The sequence below is a fragment of the Garra rufa genome, chromosome 2 (genome assembly GCF_049309525.1).
Source record: "Garra rufa chromosome 2, GarRuf1.0, whole genome shotgun sequence".
Taxonomy (NCBI): Eukaryota; Metazoa; Chordata; class Actinopteri; order Cypriniformes; family Cyprinidae; genus Garra; species Garra rufa.
This window is the reverse complement of record NC_133362.1, coordinates 40,531,965-40,549,387: the sequence shown is the minus strand read 5'-3', so window position 1 is coordinate 40,549,387 and position 17,423 is coordinate 40,531,965. Positions and strand designations below refer to the sequence as shown.

The window sequence follows — 17,423 nt, the reverse complement described above, 5'->3', positions numbered from 1 at the left end:
GTCTTTTATCAAGTCCACAGTCAACGCAGCTGTCTACCAGGAAATTTTAGAGCACTTCATGCTTCCTGCTGCCGACAAGCTTTTTGGAGATGATGATTGTATTTTCCAGCAGGATTTGGCACCTGCCCACAAAGCCAAAACTACCAGTACCTGGTTTAATAGCCATGGAATAACTGTAACTGATTGGCCGGCAAACTCCCTGACTTAAACCCCATTGAAAATCTATGGGGTATTGTCAAAAGGAAGATGAGGGAACAGAGACCCCGAAATGCAGACGAGCTGCAGGCCAATATCAAAGCAAGTTGGGCTACCAAAACACTTCAACTGTGTCAAAGGCTGATCGCCTCCATGCCACGCCGCCTCGATGCTGGAATTAGTGCAAAAGGAAGCCCAACAAAGTACTAAGGACATAATACAGACTTTTCAGAAGGCCAACATGTGTTTAAGATCCTTCATTTATTGGTCACATGAAATATTATAATTTTGTGAAATACTGGATATGTTTTTTTTTTTGTCTTTAATCCATAATCATTCAAATTGAAGCAAATAAAGGCCTGAAATATTTCACTTTGTGTGTAGTGAACTAATATAACATACAAGTTTCACTTTAGAAACAAATTATTGAAAAAATAGACTCTTCCTCGATATTCTATTTTTTTGGCACATACCTGTAGTTGATGTTAAACACTTATGCACAGTACATGCAGAAATAGGCTACAAGAAAGTGCAGGAAATGGTAGCATTATAGGGCTACTGTGGTTCCTCCACGCCTGTAGATGGCAGTAACGTGTTGCTGCACCCAGACATTGGCGTAAGGCGAGCTGAACTCATACCTGTTCCACAGGAAGCAGGATAGGACTACACTTAACTATACAACAGGCAGCAAAAACGACTTCAGGCTGGGCAACGATACGCTACCACGGAGAAGAAAACTCCATCCACCCAGGGGGAAAGTCGAGAAGGAGGGGAGGCCCTGCAACACCGGAGGTGAGTCCAAGCGGAGTTCTGGAGCTCAGTGAAGTCTTTTTATGTCTTTTTGACACAGAGGCCGCACTGACAGCTAGTTACAGCATATGTACCCAGCTAGCGGCGCGACGCAACTAACTAGAACGCTTTCGAAGCCGCACGACGCTAGTTCGAGCGGCTTCCACGCCATACAGTTATGTTTTTAAAACGCGTTTCAGTTTGATGCGTCGCGTCACGTTGCCCGCTCGCAATGTTGATGTTAGCGCTAATGCGCACTTGCTCAGCTCAGCTCTTTTACCGCATCTCAGGAGAAAAAGCAGCGCGGCTGGGAGGATTAAAACGCCGTTAGGTGAGAGCACAGAGCGGGGTGATGTTAGTGAAAACTCCGGGGACCCCGAATTAAACACGCATGAAGACGTCAGGCCCATATGTCGCTATTTAGCAGCATCGCTAGCGGACTGACAGCAGCTAAGAAGTAATAGACTTAACCGTAAGTTTAACCGTGGGGTGACATGTAAACTGTCTACATACGTTAAGATTTACTTATAAACTTTAAACTTTGTTTAAAGGGAAATTAGCAGTTGATGTTCTGGTGATGCTAGCAAACAAACGTGCCACAAAACCAACTGACCAAAAACGAAACGGCTGTCATTTTTCACTCCCCCCTGTGTCATGACTAAGTCCTGATGAGATGTTAGATGAAACGACTAATATGCATGACTTTGATATAGAAAAGTAGGTACTTTTGGAGCTTTGCAGCAATGGTCACCTTGAATTTCTTTCAAGTTTCTTCTATGGAAAGATAACGAGAGCGATATGAGGTTAGTCAATGTCAAAAATGTCGTTTTAGTGTGAAGTATCTCTTTAATATGACACTTGTTTATTGACACATTACAAAAACATGCCAAGACTTTAGTCCTGTTTTTATCTAGCTTGAATATTTCAGATGTAATAGCTCACCCTATATTTAAAAAAACAGTCAAACGTTTTTGAACAGTAAGATTTTTTTTTCTTCTGCTCACGAAGCTTGCATTTCATTCAAAGTACAGAAAAAAAACAGCAAAACTTTGAAATATTTTTACTATTTAAAATAACTGCTTTCTATTTGAATATATTTTAAAATGTAATTTATTTGATTTCAAAACTGATTTTTTAGCATCATTACTCCAGTCACATGATCCCTTAGAAATCCTTCTAATATTCTGATTTGCTCCTCCAAAAACATTTATTATTATAATTATGTTGAAAACAGTGAAATTTTTTTCAGGTTTCTTTGATGAATAGAAAGTTCAGAAGAACAGCATTTATCTGAAATATAAATCTTAGTAACACTATAAATGTCTTTATGATCACTTTTGATCAATTTAAAGTAGGGATGCTCATATTGACCGTTTAACCGTTAACCGACAGTAAGAATTTTAACCGATTATTACTATCAGTTAAACGGTTTAAAAGGGTTTTTTTCTATTTTTTTTTTTTTTTTTTTTTTTACGTTTGCTGCATGGTGAAAGAAATAATGCTATTTGTAAGTTATCTGTTTACTCACGCGCGCGTGTCGACACGTGCAGTGTGGCTGTATAGACATATTTTGCTTCACCTTTACTTAGTAAACAGATGTAGTATATGCAACTCAATGGCAAGTGGCGTTATTGGGTTATCAGAGAGTGAATCCGTGAGTGAATGTATTCAAATTCTGAATGAATTATAGTCTAGAAAGTGCGCAATAGGCGCTCCCGTTACAGTCAATGGAAAGCTATCACTCATCCTAGAGTAGTTCATCGCAATCTCATAAAGTTATTAAAAAGTAATAAAATAACCTTTACACTGCACAATTAATCTCTTATTTATATAATGCCAACACTTTGTTTGTTTTAATAAGAGAGTTCGCGAAAGTGTAGAAGTCAGCAAAACTGAAACCGGCACTTTGGTTGGTGAGTGGATTGTAACATAGCCTCCTGTGATTGGCCACAGTGATAATCAAATCAACATACATGTCTGTGATTGGCTATTGCTGAACGCTGTAAAACACGCGCTTCTCCACAAGCATATGACAGTGGATGGAAGTCCCAAACCGCAAATTGAAAGGGTTTTTGTGATGGTGTTTTTTTCGCGGATCTAAGAGTTAACAGGCAGCGGTCCTGCCTATCCGTACAGCATGTCCTCATGTTAAAAACTAGGCACACTGAGGTATTGGCTGGCCTGCTATATATTTTTATGTCCGACGAGAAGAATAAGACCGGTACAGTTCTTCAAAGCGCATAAAAGGATTCAGTGTGTTTTAGTTTTGTCATCTTTATTAGGTAGTTATTTAATTTATACATATTTAGTGTAGGCCTATTTATATTATTCTTTTTTTTTGATTCAGATTTTCTCTGTTCTCAGAACCGCTGCTGATGCGTGATAATTTAAGTATATGTCAATACAGTTTTTGTTGTTGCTCTGTATGCTGCTGTTTGCACGTTAAAATAAAACATTTGCTTGTATTTTTAATGTGTCATCACAGATACTCGTGCATTCTATTTTATTTTAAACTAATTTATTATTCTAATTTTATCAGTTAACGGTTAATGTTCGGATAACGAGCAGCGGTTGTCGGTCAGGAAAATTAACCGAAATGAGCATCCCTAATTTAAAGCATCCCTGCTAAATAAAAGTATTAATTTATATACCACTCAACCCCCCCCCCCCCCCCAAAAAAAAACAAAACAAAACAAAAACAAATTATTGGCATAGTTTATAATGTTATAAAAGTTTCAGATAAATGCTGATTGTTGGATCTTTCTATTTATCAAAAAAAATGTACTTGACTGTTTTAAATAATGATAATAAAAATGTTTGCAAATCAGCATATAAGAATGCTTTCTGGAAGATCATGTGACACTGAAGACTGGAGTAATAATGCTGAAAATTTAACTTTGATCACAGGAATAAATTACATTTAAAAAAAATATTCAGATATAAAGCAGTTATTTTAAATGCTAAAAATATTTTACAATATAACTGCTTTTGCTGTATTTTGGATCAAATAAATGCAGGCTTGGTGAACAGAAAAAAAATATTTAAAAAACGTTATCTTGGTAGTGGACTGGTATTGTATTTTTAATACATAATTTCTGTGACTCCATTGATAGTCAGTTCAACCATCACCTTGCCGTCATCATTTACTCACTCATGTCGTTTCAAAGACTTGCGTTTAGCTTAAAAACACAAATGAAGATATTTTTCCTGAAAACTGAGATTTGACCACCACTGAAATCCTGAAAGTTCATAAGACCTTGTTCCTCTTCGAAAACACAAATGCAAATATTTTTATACAGAAGCTTAAACATGCTTGCTAATGTACAAAAACTTGAAAACACTTCGAAAAGTTCATAAAGACATTATAAAAGCACATCAAACATAGTAAACAAAAACTCAAACATGTTTGTTGAAATGCAGGAACCAGTGAGGTTTCTTCTTGCACTTCAAACAAGATACTGCTAAATGTTAATAATTTGACCAATAAGCTAATAAAACTAATCTTTTAACTTAGGATAGGAAGTATATGTACTGCAGTGCTTTTTTGGAAAAACTAAATTTAGGGTGAACAACATAATTGGAGATGCTACAATTGTCAATTTTTAATCTTTATATCCTCATTATATCTCTCTTTATATCCTCAGCTACCATGGTGGGTGAGCGCCGCAACGGTAACCTGCTGGTTCAGCTGGGCCCGAAGCTACAGGCCTACCCAGAGGAGCTTATCCGTCAGAGAAGGACTCACGACGGCCAGACAGAGTATCTGATTCGCTGGAGCCTGCTGGCTGTGGATGACAGCAACAGTTCAGGCTGCAGCAATGAGGCCAGCGGCGGCAGTGGCAGCAGCTCCGGCGTCGGAGGCTCTAGTGGCTCCACCTCAGGAGAGAGCAAGTCTGAGAGCATCCTCATGTGGATGTCCACAGAAGACGTCTACGCCAACTGTCCCACTTTACTAGGCAAGCGCAAGGCTGACTCCCAGAGGCCTCTGCTGGAAGAAGAGGAGCGACCCAGCGGCCAGTTCCCCCCGGATGTCACCTTTGACGAGGGAGAGCTGTCGGATATGAAAGACGACGTGAAGAATCTTGTGCGCCGTGCGAGGAAGCAAATGGCCAAGAACAGCGACTTCGGGATAAGCATTACACACACCATCCATGTGCTGAGCGCCTATGCCAGTATCGGTTCTCTGGTGGGAGTCTTCAAGGAGACCGGCGCTCTCGACCTGCTCATGGAGCTGCTCTGCAACAAGGAGCGACAGACCAGACGCAGCGCTGGCAAGATGTTGCGAGCCCTGGCTTCTCACGACGCGGGTAAGCTCTGGTTTCTATATCTAAGTCATGCTTATTTTGTTTGACAACCTCTAAACGATCACAGGTCGATAATCTTTGAAACTTTTTGAGTGATATGTTAGAGCTGCTGTTTCCAGTGGTTCAAAGTAAAACTCTCACTTCCTAGGGTATTTCCCTTGAATGAAAAGTAAAACTAAAGCGGCTTTCCTTGAAAACTGCTGGTAATACTTACTGTGTTGTACTAAGTTAAAATCGTAATAACTTTATCTTAATTATTAATGCACCAAATTGAAAAACATGAACACAAAATTTCAAATATTATTATATGTGAGCCTAGACTACTAGCATGGGTAGGTTTGTAGCAATAGCCAACAATACATTGTATGGGTCAAAATGATCGATTTTTATTACTGTAAATATATCAAAAAAAATGTATCTTTGATTAGTAATATGCATTGCTAAGAACTTCGTTTGAACAACCTTAAAGGCAATTTTCTCAATATTTAGATTTTTTTTTTTTTTTGCACTCTCAGATTTCAATTTGTCTAATATTAGATTATTTGCATGCCAATTTGTGTCATGCTCATTGCATTTCTGCAAATTGCATTTATTGCATGTCTTTAAATATTGTAAAGTATTTTACAGCTGTATGGATGTAAAAACAGAGCATGTGTGCATGTTTTCAATATTGACTTAAACTCTATTCCAAACAAAGACAATGTTTCCACCCAAGCTATGAATAATACAATTGAAAAGTCACAATATCACTAAGTTTGTCTATTTATTTATTATATCTAAATTTATTCTGTAAATTTGTTTCCATTGTAGTATATGCACATGCCAGGTGTTGTGAACTTTTTCTCAGAGACCAGGAGACGTTTTGGATATCTTGAAGCATAAGTTTCTCTTTATTGAGATCCTAGCTGTTCGTCGCTGCAGTCATCAAAAAGTTCGTCTGACTAAGTCAGATACATTATAGTTTATATACATTTCCAAGGGGGAGGGATACATAGAGGTGGAGTCAATCTAAACAAAGCATGCAAATGCAGTACAGGAATCAGCCCGTTACCGGAGTCTCAGCCCTTATCTCATTATCATAACAGTGTCATTCAAAGGCATAGGTGCTGATCCAATCAGTCTGACAATATTGCCCATACCTTCACATTATCATAGAGACAAAGGCATATGTGCTAATTCAATCAGTCTGACAATATTGCCCAAACCTTCACATTATCATAGAGACAAAGGAATAGCTGTACCTTGAGAACAAAAAGGTTAATGTCTCAGACACCGGGGCTGCCCGATTTGATCTTCTTCGAATGTCATCATCTGTACCTCTAGAAGCTAAATTCAATGTACTTCACTTTAGGTTTTTCTGTGATGCTATGTAAGAGTCTAGGTTCAGCATATCATAAACAGATTCTTAAATTTGTAATCCTTCACAGGATATAATGTGGATTATGTATTTTGAAATAAATATTTGCCTTTTCCCAAACATCTTAATTATACATAAACATTTTGAAACAAATGAATAACAAAAAACACTAAAAAATGTGATCTTTTAAAAATACTGGAATTTGCTTAACTTTCATTTATTGGCAGTTTAGAACCTCATGTTTTTGTGGCTGTGAAGGTATCACCGGATTTTTAGCATGTACCATTATAAGCATCTAAAATATATTTTTGTTTTTAATAGATTTTTTTTTTTACTAATGAATATGATAAACACAAGAAGAGTTTATAATAATAATACATATTAGTGCTGTCAGTCGATAAAAAAAAACCCGAATAAATCACGCAATTTTCTGAAGTTATTCGTGATTATTATGATTAATTCCACTTAGGGCTGGGCAATATGGCAAAAATGTAATCTCGGTAATTTTTTCCCATATTGAACGATATATATTTCGATATAAGCTGTTGATGTTGCCAGCTTTAAAATAGTATCCCAACAATGACTAAAGCCACAAAAATTAAAGGGTACATTTTAAAGTATAGTTTATTAACAAAAACGCATTACAGATTTGGCATTAAAAATTAAAACAACTTACTAAAATAAAAAAAATAAAAAATAAAAGTTGTGACAGAGTATGGTAAATGAGAGTAAATGTATAAAATGTAAACATAAAATTATTGTAAAAACATAATTTGTAACACAATTATTTATTATTATTAACACAATTGTTTATTTTCTCTATTATAGGTTGAGCTATTTAATTAGAGGCAACCACTGCATTTTGAAACAATCTACAGTATAAATAGCAAAATTACGACACAGTTCTTTCTTAATCGTATTAAGTGCAGACAATTCAGCCATAATCAAAGTAGGCTACTCTCTAACTATTCAAAGTGCAAATAGAGACGGATATTTCAAGCATGATACAGAGCTATAGACATACACAACCTATCATAGCCTACATACTAATAACAGCCTAGATATGTCATGTAGCCTAATTTGCGTGCATTGGGGAGTCACTCTCTAAACAAGGGGGATTAAAATTGCTTTTGAATGCGCGTGCGTGTTTTGCTTTCGGTTTCAGTTTTAACAATCACGCCAAACTGAGCTGAGAGTCACTTTTCAGATAGCCAAACCACTTATATAACGGAATTCGTGCTACCTTTTTGTCGACAATTTCAACATCTTTGGATAATAACTCGAAGTTAGATTCATTTTCGTCGCTGCCTTTTTTTTGTTGTCCTGGTGTTAAGTTTGCTTCACAAAGTGTGGTAGGAAATGAACTTTGTACTTTGACGTGCACACGCACGCTGCACGCTGATTGGCTGTTGTCGCATATTTCTGCTGTGTGATTGGCTCTTCGATTAATCCATATCGAGCAAAAAATGTCCAGAGCTTATCATCGTTATTAACATAAATTTTATCGCGATTCCATATGATATCGTTTATCGGCCCAGCCCTAATCCCACCTGACATTTAAGTTTTTAAATATACTTTTATATTGTAAATAATTTGCATTCAATCTTCAAATTGATGTAGAAACAACATAAAGACAGGATATTTTAAACATTTCCTAAATATTGTTTGACTGAAGGGTGAGTATTACTGATGTCTATAGGAAATTATTTTTTTCCTAATATTTTTAGTCAAACCATTGACTATAGCCATTCAACATTACAGTATAATTGAAAGCCATCAATTGAAACATTTAATGATGTAGATGAAAATATAGCACAAATCTGCTATAAACATTTGTAATGAGAACTTTATGAAAACCTATATTCTGTCCTTGCCTGTGTTTCAGTGCGCTGTTATGAAAGCACATCACGGGGCTCGTAACTTAAAGTTCACTGGCATTTCATAACAATAGCGTTATAATTAGAACATTACAGAATGTGAAATCTACAGTAAATTCTATCTGCTATCCTTGCAGTGAACTGTCATGAAAGTGCATTACGGAGTAGAGCTCTTCACAGAGGACCCGAGGACCCGGGACCCGACCCGGGACCGTTTGGGTTCGGGTCTACATTTTAAATGGTTAGCCGGGTCCGGGTCGGGTCCAAATCTATTACTTCGGGTCCCGGGTATGTTTAACTTGTGTGTGTGATACCCGAGTCGATCGGAGAACATTGCACCTGCCAGTGTCAGTAACCACTTTGCACGTGTTTTGTAACTTGCAACTTGTAAAATTATGATAATAAAAGTGTGAGAGGGAAAAAAAGAAGAATAAATAAATTAAAAACACGCGTGTCGCGTGACCGCAGCCGCGAGAAGCAGAGCGCAGGAGTTAACCTAAGCGGACGGTCGGTGATCATGGATTCCTTCATGAAAGTATGAAATATGAGATCGAAAATGAACAGTCACATTAATGTTGTCTGTGATGTTTGCACTGCATTAAAATAACGTGCATGTGCAGTCTTATGGTGCGTTCACACCAGACGCGACTTGCGCAAATTAATCGCGCTATTCGCGCGTATGCGGTAGTTACTTTTTTCTAGTACTTTAGCCTACTTTGTGTAATAACGAAAACATTTATTTCAGTGAAAAAATAAGTCCAAATCTCTGTATTTTAACATTTTGAACAATAGGGTTCTGCAATCTTTTGCTCTTTTTTTTTTTTTTTTTTTTTAGAAATTCTTGTGTGTTTTAATTTTTCTGATAATCAAATGAAAGCATAAACATTTATTTATTTTTAATTAAATGAAAAATAAACCCTTTTAATTTTTGGCAAACAAACAGAGGTTTACTGTTGAAAACAATACATGGAAGAAAAATGATATTCAGTTTAAAACGTTTAAATAATATTGTAGTATTTTTTTCTACAATTAAGTGGTTATTCTTGTTGTAATATTTATTTTTCATCGTATATTTATTGTTTTATGTAAATTATTTAAATAGGAATATATAAACACCTACATTATACTGTACAAAAGTAATACAATACTGATATAGTTCTGTTACATGTTAAACCGTACTTTTATTTGGACAAGTTGCCGTGAAGTTTCTGTGTACAGTATGGTATGATGCTAGTTTTCTCAAATGAAACGGTAAAAGTGACAGCTTTGGAGATTGAGTTTATCTGTTCATGTGAGATGCAAATGCCAAAAATTACGTGTGCTTCAGTATGCGTATAGAAAAAAAAACACGTCTTCGCCATTCATACATACAGAGGCAAACGAAACATGCAGGATTCATATTAAAATGGTATTTTTGCATCTCAGTTTTCACAGACACTAGTCCATATCGCGATTTGAATAAAGTGACAGAACAACTTTTGGTTTATTAATCCAAAAATCGACGAATTCCGTGGCATTCCGCGCTATAGTAAATTCCGTTTTTATGAATGGAGTCCGTGAACCCGTCTGTGTTTTCGGGGAGGAGACATTGTAAACGCGCGACCGCGAGACAGAAATGAAATGCTTTTGTGTAAATAAGATACATAACATAAGGCTATTTAGTTTGTTTAATAAAAGAACAATGTATAGACATGTTCTATAGGAAAGATAACCTTAAATGACTTAAACTGTGATCTGGCGCTATATCCAAAATAAAATGAACTTGACGTTCAAGGGGGGCGGGGGGTGCCGTTGGGGTGGCGCGGCGCCCCCCTAAGATAATGGTAGGGGAAACACTGCCTTTTTTATATGTTTAATGAGACTCAGAGGTTGCATGAGTGCACTCAAATTCATAAATTCATGTTGAGATTAATGTTTTAAATATAAAATTTTGAATACAGGAATATTAAATGATGTAAATAAGTGAAAAGATCTGCCAGCAGGTGGCGGCAAGACACTGATTTAATTACTGAATCATATGCATTTGATTCGTTCGAACAGCTGGTTCATTCAGGAATAAAGTAAGTGACTCTTTATGAATGGGAAATTGAATCATTTCACTAGATTTGCTTAATACGCACGTTTATTCATAAACGAAACACCGCTGTGTTTGAATGGAGATGCGCAGCGGCTCAGTTGTGACTTGTTTCAGACTACTTTTGACGACAAAGTCAGGCAGTAGTGTTATAGTCAGACAATGTAAGTCACTTAATAATAACTTCTTGTTTATTTAACTGTTGTATTAAATCAATATCTCATTTACAAACTCTATTAAAAATTTTAAAAGCTGTCACTCATCTTAGTTTGCAATATCACAAAGCTCTATTTACACTCTCTCTACACTTTGTTTATGAAAGTATTCGTGAGATATGTCTGTGATACATTACTCAACGTTGCAAAAACACATAGAAACCATTAAAGCTCCCCTGAGCGCAAACACAAATATGCTGATCAGGTCAGTCGCACATGGTGCTCCTTAATATTATTTCATAGTCGCATAGTAGTTTTCAGTCGCAAATGCGAGTGAAATGGTCACACTGTAGATCCCTCTCTAAAGTCTTTTTGCAGTAGGAATTTGAAAAGTTTACGCATGCTTTCATAGCTCTTCTCTCAGTCATGTGCATGTGGATTGTAGTGAATGGTGCACCAAGCCTCAAAGCCTCGTGTGAACCTTAAGTAAGGACTCATTGAATTGGCTCCGGACCACGGCACGAGCTGGCTGAAGCCGTCAGATTCCCGCCAATGTTCTGTGAGGTATTGGGCAATGTGAGTCATCAGTGAGAGGGCTGTGTCATAGCACTCTAGCATTGGGTGTTGGCAGTGTCTCAAGATTGCGCTGTTGCTTTAGGACCTTACACGACTAGATGAGATAACACTGTGTATTTTTCAGCATATGTTCTATTGAGCTCTTTCATCATGCTCGATAATTTTGAAAAAGCTTCTGTTTTGGAGCCTTGCCTAAAATTAGAAACTAACAAACTAGTGATTTTAATAAACCGGACAACTCATAGAGGCAAAGCTATCAGACGTTGCTTTTACTTTTTTACTGCTTATTCATGTTTTTCTTTTTTGAAAGGGGAAACGAACTCCTTACGAGGGGGGGGGGGGGCTTCCAGTTCCTCCTCTCATTCTTTAGACTCTTATTCATGCTCTTTCACAGGATGTACTTATTCATCTCTAGTTCCTCTGATTAGTCTGAGGCATTTCTGTCAGAGTAACACAGACCACAGGCATGTGGCTCATGTTAAGCTGCCCAAGGGATCCTGTACATGTGATTAGAAATGTTACGTTCATGACACATTGGTTAGCCTATATCACTCCTTATTAAATTTATATTAGATTTTTCTGGCAATATGAAATCAAGCAACACTGGTCATTTGCTCATGGAAGAACGATCTCCTTTATTCAAATAGTAAAAATATATGAGTAAGAAATACAGTGCCCTCCACTAATATTGGCACCCTTGGTAAATAAGAGCAAAGGTGACTGTGAAAATAAATCTGCGTTGTTTATCCTTTAGATCTTTTATTTGAAAAATTCACAAAATTCTAACCTTTCCTGTAAGTAAAACGTTGGAAAACTGAGGGGGAAATCTCAGAATGAAATAAATGTTTTTCTCTAGTTCACGTTGACCACTATTATTGGCACTCCTAGAAATTTGTCTAAGTAAAATATCTCTGAAGGATATTCCCATTAATATTACAATTTTTTTAGCACACCAGGGTGGCTAGGATTATAAAATTGTTCGTCCATGACTTTCTGTACCACAGGATTATAAATATGAGGAACACAAAAGCCAAATTCCCTTAATCATCCATCACAAGTAGTAAAACCAAAGAATGTAGTTCTGATGTGCAGAACAAGTTTGTTGAGCTTCACAAAATAGAAAGTGGCTGTAAGAAAAGAGCTGAAGCATTGGAAATCCCCAATCCCACCATCAGGGCAATAATTGAGAAGTTCCAATCAACTAAAGATGTTTTAAATCTGCCTAAAAGAGAATGTGTGTCTGTATCATCCTAATGCACAATAAGAAGGAGAGTTTGAGTGGCCAAAGACTCTCCAAGGATCACAGCTGGAGAATTGCAGAGAATTGTTGAGTCTTGGGGTCAGAAAGCCTAAAATAAAATGATCAAACAGCCCCTACATCACCACATGTTGTTTAAGAGGGGTTCAAGAAAAATCCTCCTGGCTCACCCAAAAACAAACTCCAGCATATTCACTTGTCAGACATGATTGGAACTTCAAACAGGACTGGCTTCTATGGTCAGATGAAACTAAAAATGAGCTTTTTGGCAGCTAACCCTCCAGATGGTTTTGGTGCAGACAGGGATAAAAAATTACCCATGCCCACAATTAAAAATACTGCTGGGTCTTTAATGTTGTGGGCCTTTTTTTCTGCCGGAGGTCCTGTACATCTTGTTTAGATACATGGCTTCATGGATTCTATCAAATACCAGCAGATAAACCAAAACCTGACTGCCTCTATTGGGAATCTTATAATGGGCCATGGTTGCATCTTCCAGCAGGACGATGATCCAAAACAAACATCAAAATCAACTCAAAATTGGGTCACTGAGCACAGAATGAAGCTTTTACCATGGCCATCCCAGTTCCCTGACCTGAACCCTGTATAGAAACTGAAGAGAAGCACCACCAACATGAAGCTGGGAATAAAGAGATTCTGGGTGAAGAAATGGCCTCTGATCTCTTGTCAGGTGTTCTCCAAACTCATTAGACATTGTTGGAGAAAACTCAGAACTGTTATCTTGGGAAAAGGATCTTCCAATAATAGTGTCCAACGTGAACTAGAGAAAAACATTTATTTCATAATGAGATTTCCCTCCCAGGTTCTATTGTTTTACTTCAATGAATTTTTTGAATGAAAGATCAAAACGATAAATTATTCAGATTTATTTTTTTTAAATCCACCTTTGCTCATATTTACCAAGGGTGCCAATATTAGTGGAGGGCACTGTATATGTTTTTTGCTGGCAATATAAAATGAAGCAACATTAATATTCATTGAAGGAAGGAAGGTCCCCTTGTTACTTATTTCAATGCAAATTCAAAAGTATTGACATGTTTGAATATTCAAACAATGCAAAATATTTACCCTGTGCAAACAGATTGTGATTATTTTGAAACAGGTTTCCTGTCTGCCGTTGGTTGTGAAAAGGTAATCGTTCTTTAAACACCAGGCCATTGGTTGAGGCAGAATTTTGCAGACAGACCAGTCGTTTAGGCAAACAGAGTAATGTTTAGATAGCACCGCAGCCTTTTCAGTTTCCTTATAGTTGCCACTGCATGTGAAACTCGTTTAGGAGATAGTATTTTAACATCCAAATTACTATGCTCAGTTGTAAGTAGTAAAACTTTAAGGAGGTAGCATAACTACAGTAGACTGGCCTGGATGATTTGCACACTTAAGCAGAAACTACGTGAAGGTTGTTTGACTGGTTGATTTTGCAGAAAGTTTCTAAGAATGGTGATGAATCAGCACAATAGTTATTTGCTGCAGGTCAATATATTTTGCTGTGGATGCAATCAACCCTATTGAAGAAATGATAATATTTAGTATTAGACAAGCCTGATAATTGTGAGCAACAGTGGTAAAATCTTCAAACAATGTCTGATAGTAGAGAGTGTGTCTTAGGGTCCAGGTGCTGTAGGGTCAAGGTGCTCTGGTCTAGGGTTTATCACAGTTAGTGGTGCAACGGATCACAAAACTCACGGTTCGGATCACATCACGGATTTTGAGTCACGGATCGGATCATTTTTCGGATCAGCAAAAAACAAACAACAAAAGTTTGTTTTTTAATAATTTCTGAATGCTAACTAAGTACTTCTAATCCACAGCAAAAACTACTAGCTGAACTAATAAAGTCAGTAACAAAACAAGAACAATTACACAAATGACAAGTGTAGATGAATACAACAAAGTTACTAATAAAATCAATAACACTAGTATTCAGGTGCAGAAATGTAATAATTAATTGTAAAATAACTAGTGCTTCTCACTGCAGGTATTTATAGGATGCTGTCTCTTTAAGGCCTAATGCACGGATCTAATACTGGCACGCATCTTTCTCAGCTGTTTCTGTTCACTGAAGACATAAACGACTGTGCTTACCAGAATACAAAAACGGGTATTTAAACATAACTTTGTATGCATGTTAAGAGAAGTTTTGAAGAGGAATCAATCTGTGAATCACGCAGTCTGAATCGCGCGTCTCTCTCTGTCTGTCTCTCTCTCTCTCTCTCTCTCGCGCTCTCTCTCTCTCTCTCTCGCTCTCTCTCTCTCTGTGTGCGCGTGCTCGCTTATGTGCGTCAGCAGTAAAAACAAAACAAAAACATACATAAAAAAGAGCGCGCGTCTTCTCTTTTGCTGCAGCGGTTTAAACTGTTTGAATGGGTAAATTGGCTAGACAAAACATGTGCAAATTATAAACTTTTAATCTATGATGGTTAAATTTAACAGTTAATCCGCGAACCACATGCGTACCGAACCGTGGAGTCCGGTCCGTACGGATCACGGATCATCTGCGATCCGTTGCACCCCTAATCACAGTCCATCAAAAAAACTTCAGAATGATCGTAGCACTCTTGTAAATGAAAAAGCCTTTATTATCGCATGACAACATCTAAGAAATCTAAAAATATCCTAAATGTTTTCTGATAATCCATCTGATAATCAAGGCTTTTTAATTTACAAGTGTGCCATGGTCATTTGGTCAGTTTTCTTTGATGGACAGTGGTAAAATCTTATTGGATTCACCCATATTAAGGTTTTTCCACATTGAGCGCGATACGAAAAAGTGAGGCGAATCCCCAGCGAGTGGTGCTTTCACACTGAGGGCGAAAGGATTGATCACCAAAAATGCATTTTTCCTCAGATGTGCATGTCGTATATGTATTTAACATTGTCCGCTGCTCAAGATACAGCAATAAATTAAGATAAAGTTTGGTTCTACACCAAAAACACAAATGATCTATAATGCTTACAATAATATATCTTAGAATATAAATAGATGTACAAGTGGCATTGAGCTGTATTTGAAAATGTATGTGATTTTTTTTTTTTTTATTAGTCTTTTTTTTGCTTAAAATCTATTTAAAGGACAAGTTCACTTCCAGAACAAAAATTAATGGATGTACTCACCCCCTTGTCATCCAAGATGTTCATGTCTTTCTTTTGTCTGTCATAAAGAAATTGTTTTTTGAGATAAATATTTCAGGATTCTTCTCTATGTAGTGAACTTCTATGGTGCCCCAAGTTTGAACTTCCAAAATGGAGATTAAATGCAGCTTCAAAATGCAGTTGTAAATGATCCCAGCTGTCTGTTATTTTAATAATTGGTATAGATCCATCCTTCAGATCAGGAACAACTTTTTAGCAAAACCTGCTTTATACTGATAATCATTTACAAAGCAGTGTGGTGTAAAATGATTTGCGCAAACATACACACATTTAGGTATGTCCCCTTTAAGAAACACCCTAGCTATGTGTAAATCAAATATTCTAGCTTTGTTTTTCTTTTTACCTATGAATATATGAAAATTCAAGCTCTCTTTTTGTGCCAGTTTGGTTTTAAATGGGGAAAAACACATGGTTGAAATACACCTATACCGATGTGGCAAACCCAGATTTTCAAATGCACTGATACTTACTTTTGTCTCTGGCACTTGTTCCTTTTGATGTGCTGATCTTTTCAACATTCTTTGATTTGTGTTAAAAAAAAAAAAAAAAAAAAAGTGTTCGCGGATTTGATTGCCAGATAATGCTTGACTAAATGTGTAATAGAAGTAAATAAATACAAAAAATAAAATAAAATGAGAATCTGTCAGTGTTGATAAGGCTGGTGTTGTTTGTCTTTCAGGGAGTCGTGCCTATGTACTGCTGTCCCTCAGTCAGCAGGATGGCATCGAGCAGCACATGGATTTTGATAACCGTTACACCCTGCTGGAGCTTTTTGCAGAGACCACCTCGTCCGAGGAGCACGGCATCTCCTTTGAGGGCATCCATCTTCCACAGGTGGTTTAACTGTAGTAAAAGTGTAGTATACTTTGTATGGTGGTTTAGTAGAAATACATGTGGTTAAATTTATTTTTGCCATTTTTTTTTATTAGTATGTTAGTATATCTATTTCTTTCTCTTTTTTGTAGTTTTAAATAGTAGGCACTGTTTGATAAGTGAAATCTCTGATTGAAGTCTTTAAAAATCGCAGCTTTACATTTTCCCGCCGGTATTAGTACACAATATAACTACAGAAGAGTCAAGTTTTAAATGGGACAAATATGGAAACTCGTTGGTCATTTTTGAACGCGATGCTATTGGTCTAATAGGATTGAATGATCTATGCTAAGCTATGCTAAAAGTGATATCGCCAGAACAGGAGAACCACTGAATGGATTTCAAAACGGTAAAACTCAACTTATTAACTCGGGGGAGTGGTAAAGTGGAGTGTTCCTTAAGGCATTTAAGCACATATAAAAAAAGACATTATGTAGCAAGCCTTTTTTTTTTTTTTTTTTTTTTGCAAATACAGGTAATTTACCATCGAAATATTATGGTTTGTAACGTTTATGACTTTTATATCACTAATTATGGTCCAATCTCCTTAAAACTGTGCATGCTTGTTTAGAAGCACCTGTCACACGTGCTTACCAGGTTTTGTGAAGTTTTGAGTTTTTCTTTAGGCTTTATAGGATTTGGGGTAAATTCGGACAGGCCCCTTGTCTAAACGACCCCAGTATAGCTTCCCCAAAGATAAAAAAGTAAATTTTACTTTTTTGATAATTGTCCTAGAGAGTCCAGAGAATTGCACTGTAGTGTTCAGATTGGGCAAAAAACCTAGGACTAGT

The 17,423-nt window shown here is 36.8% G+C and overlaps 1 protein-coding gene across 1 annotated transcript in view; it reads left to right on the top strand.

Annotated features, from left to right (window-relative positions):
• The first annotated feature begins 859 nt into the window (after window positions 1-859).
• The window catches only part of LOC141325950 (cullin-9-like), a 55,578-nt gene continuing 39,014 nt past the window's right edge, over window positions 860-17,423 (top strand). Inside the window, exons 1-4 of the mRNA XM_073834669.1 lie at window positions 860-987; window positions 4,629-5,291; window positions 16,439-16,593; window positions 16,689-16,695. Coding sequence (XP_073690770.1) covers window positions 4,634-5,291; window positions 16,439-16,593; window positions 16,689-16,695 — 820 coding nt within the window. The 5' untranslated portion in view covers window positions 860-987; window positions 4,629-4,633. The remainder of the gene's footprint in view (window positions 988-4,628; window positions 5,292-16,438; window positions 16,594-16,688; window positions 16,696-17,423) is intronic.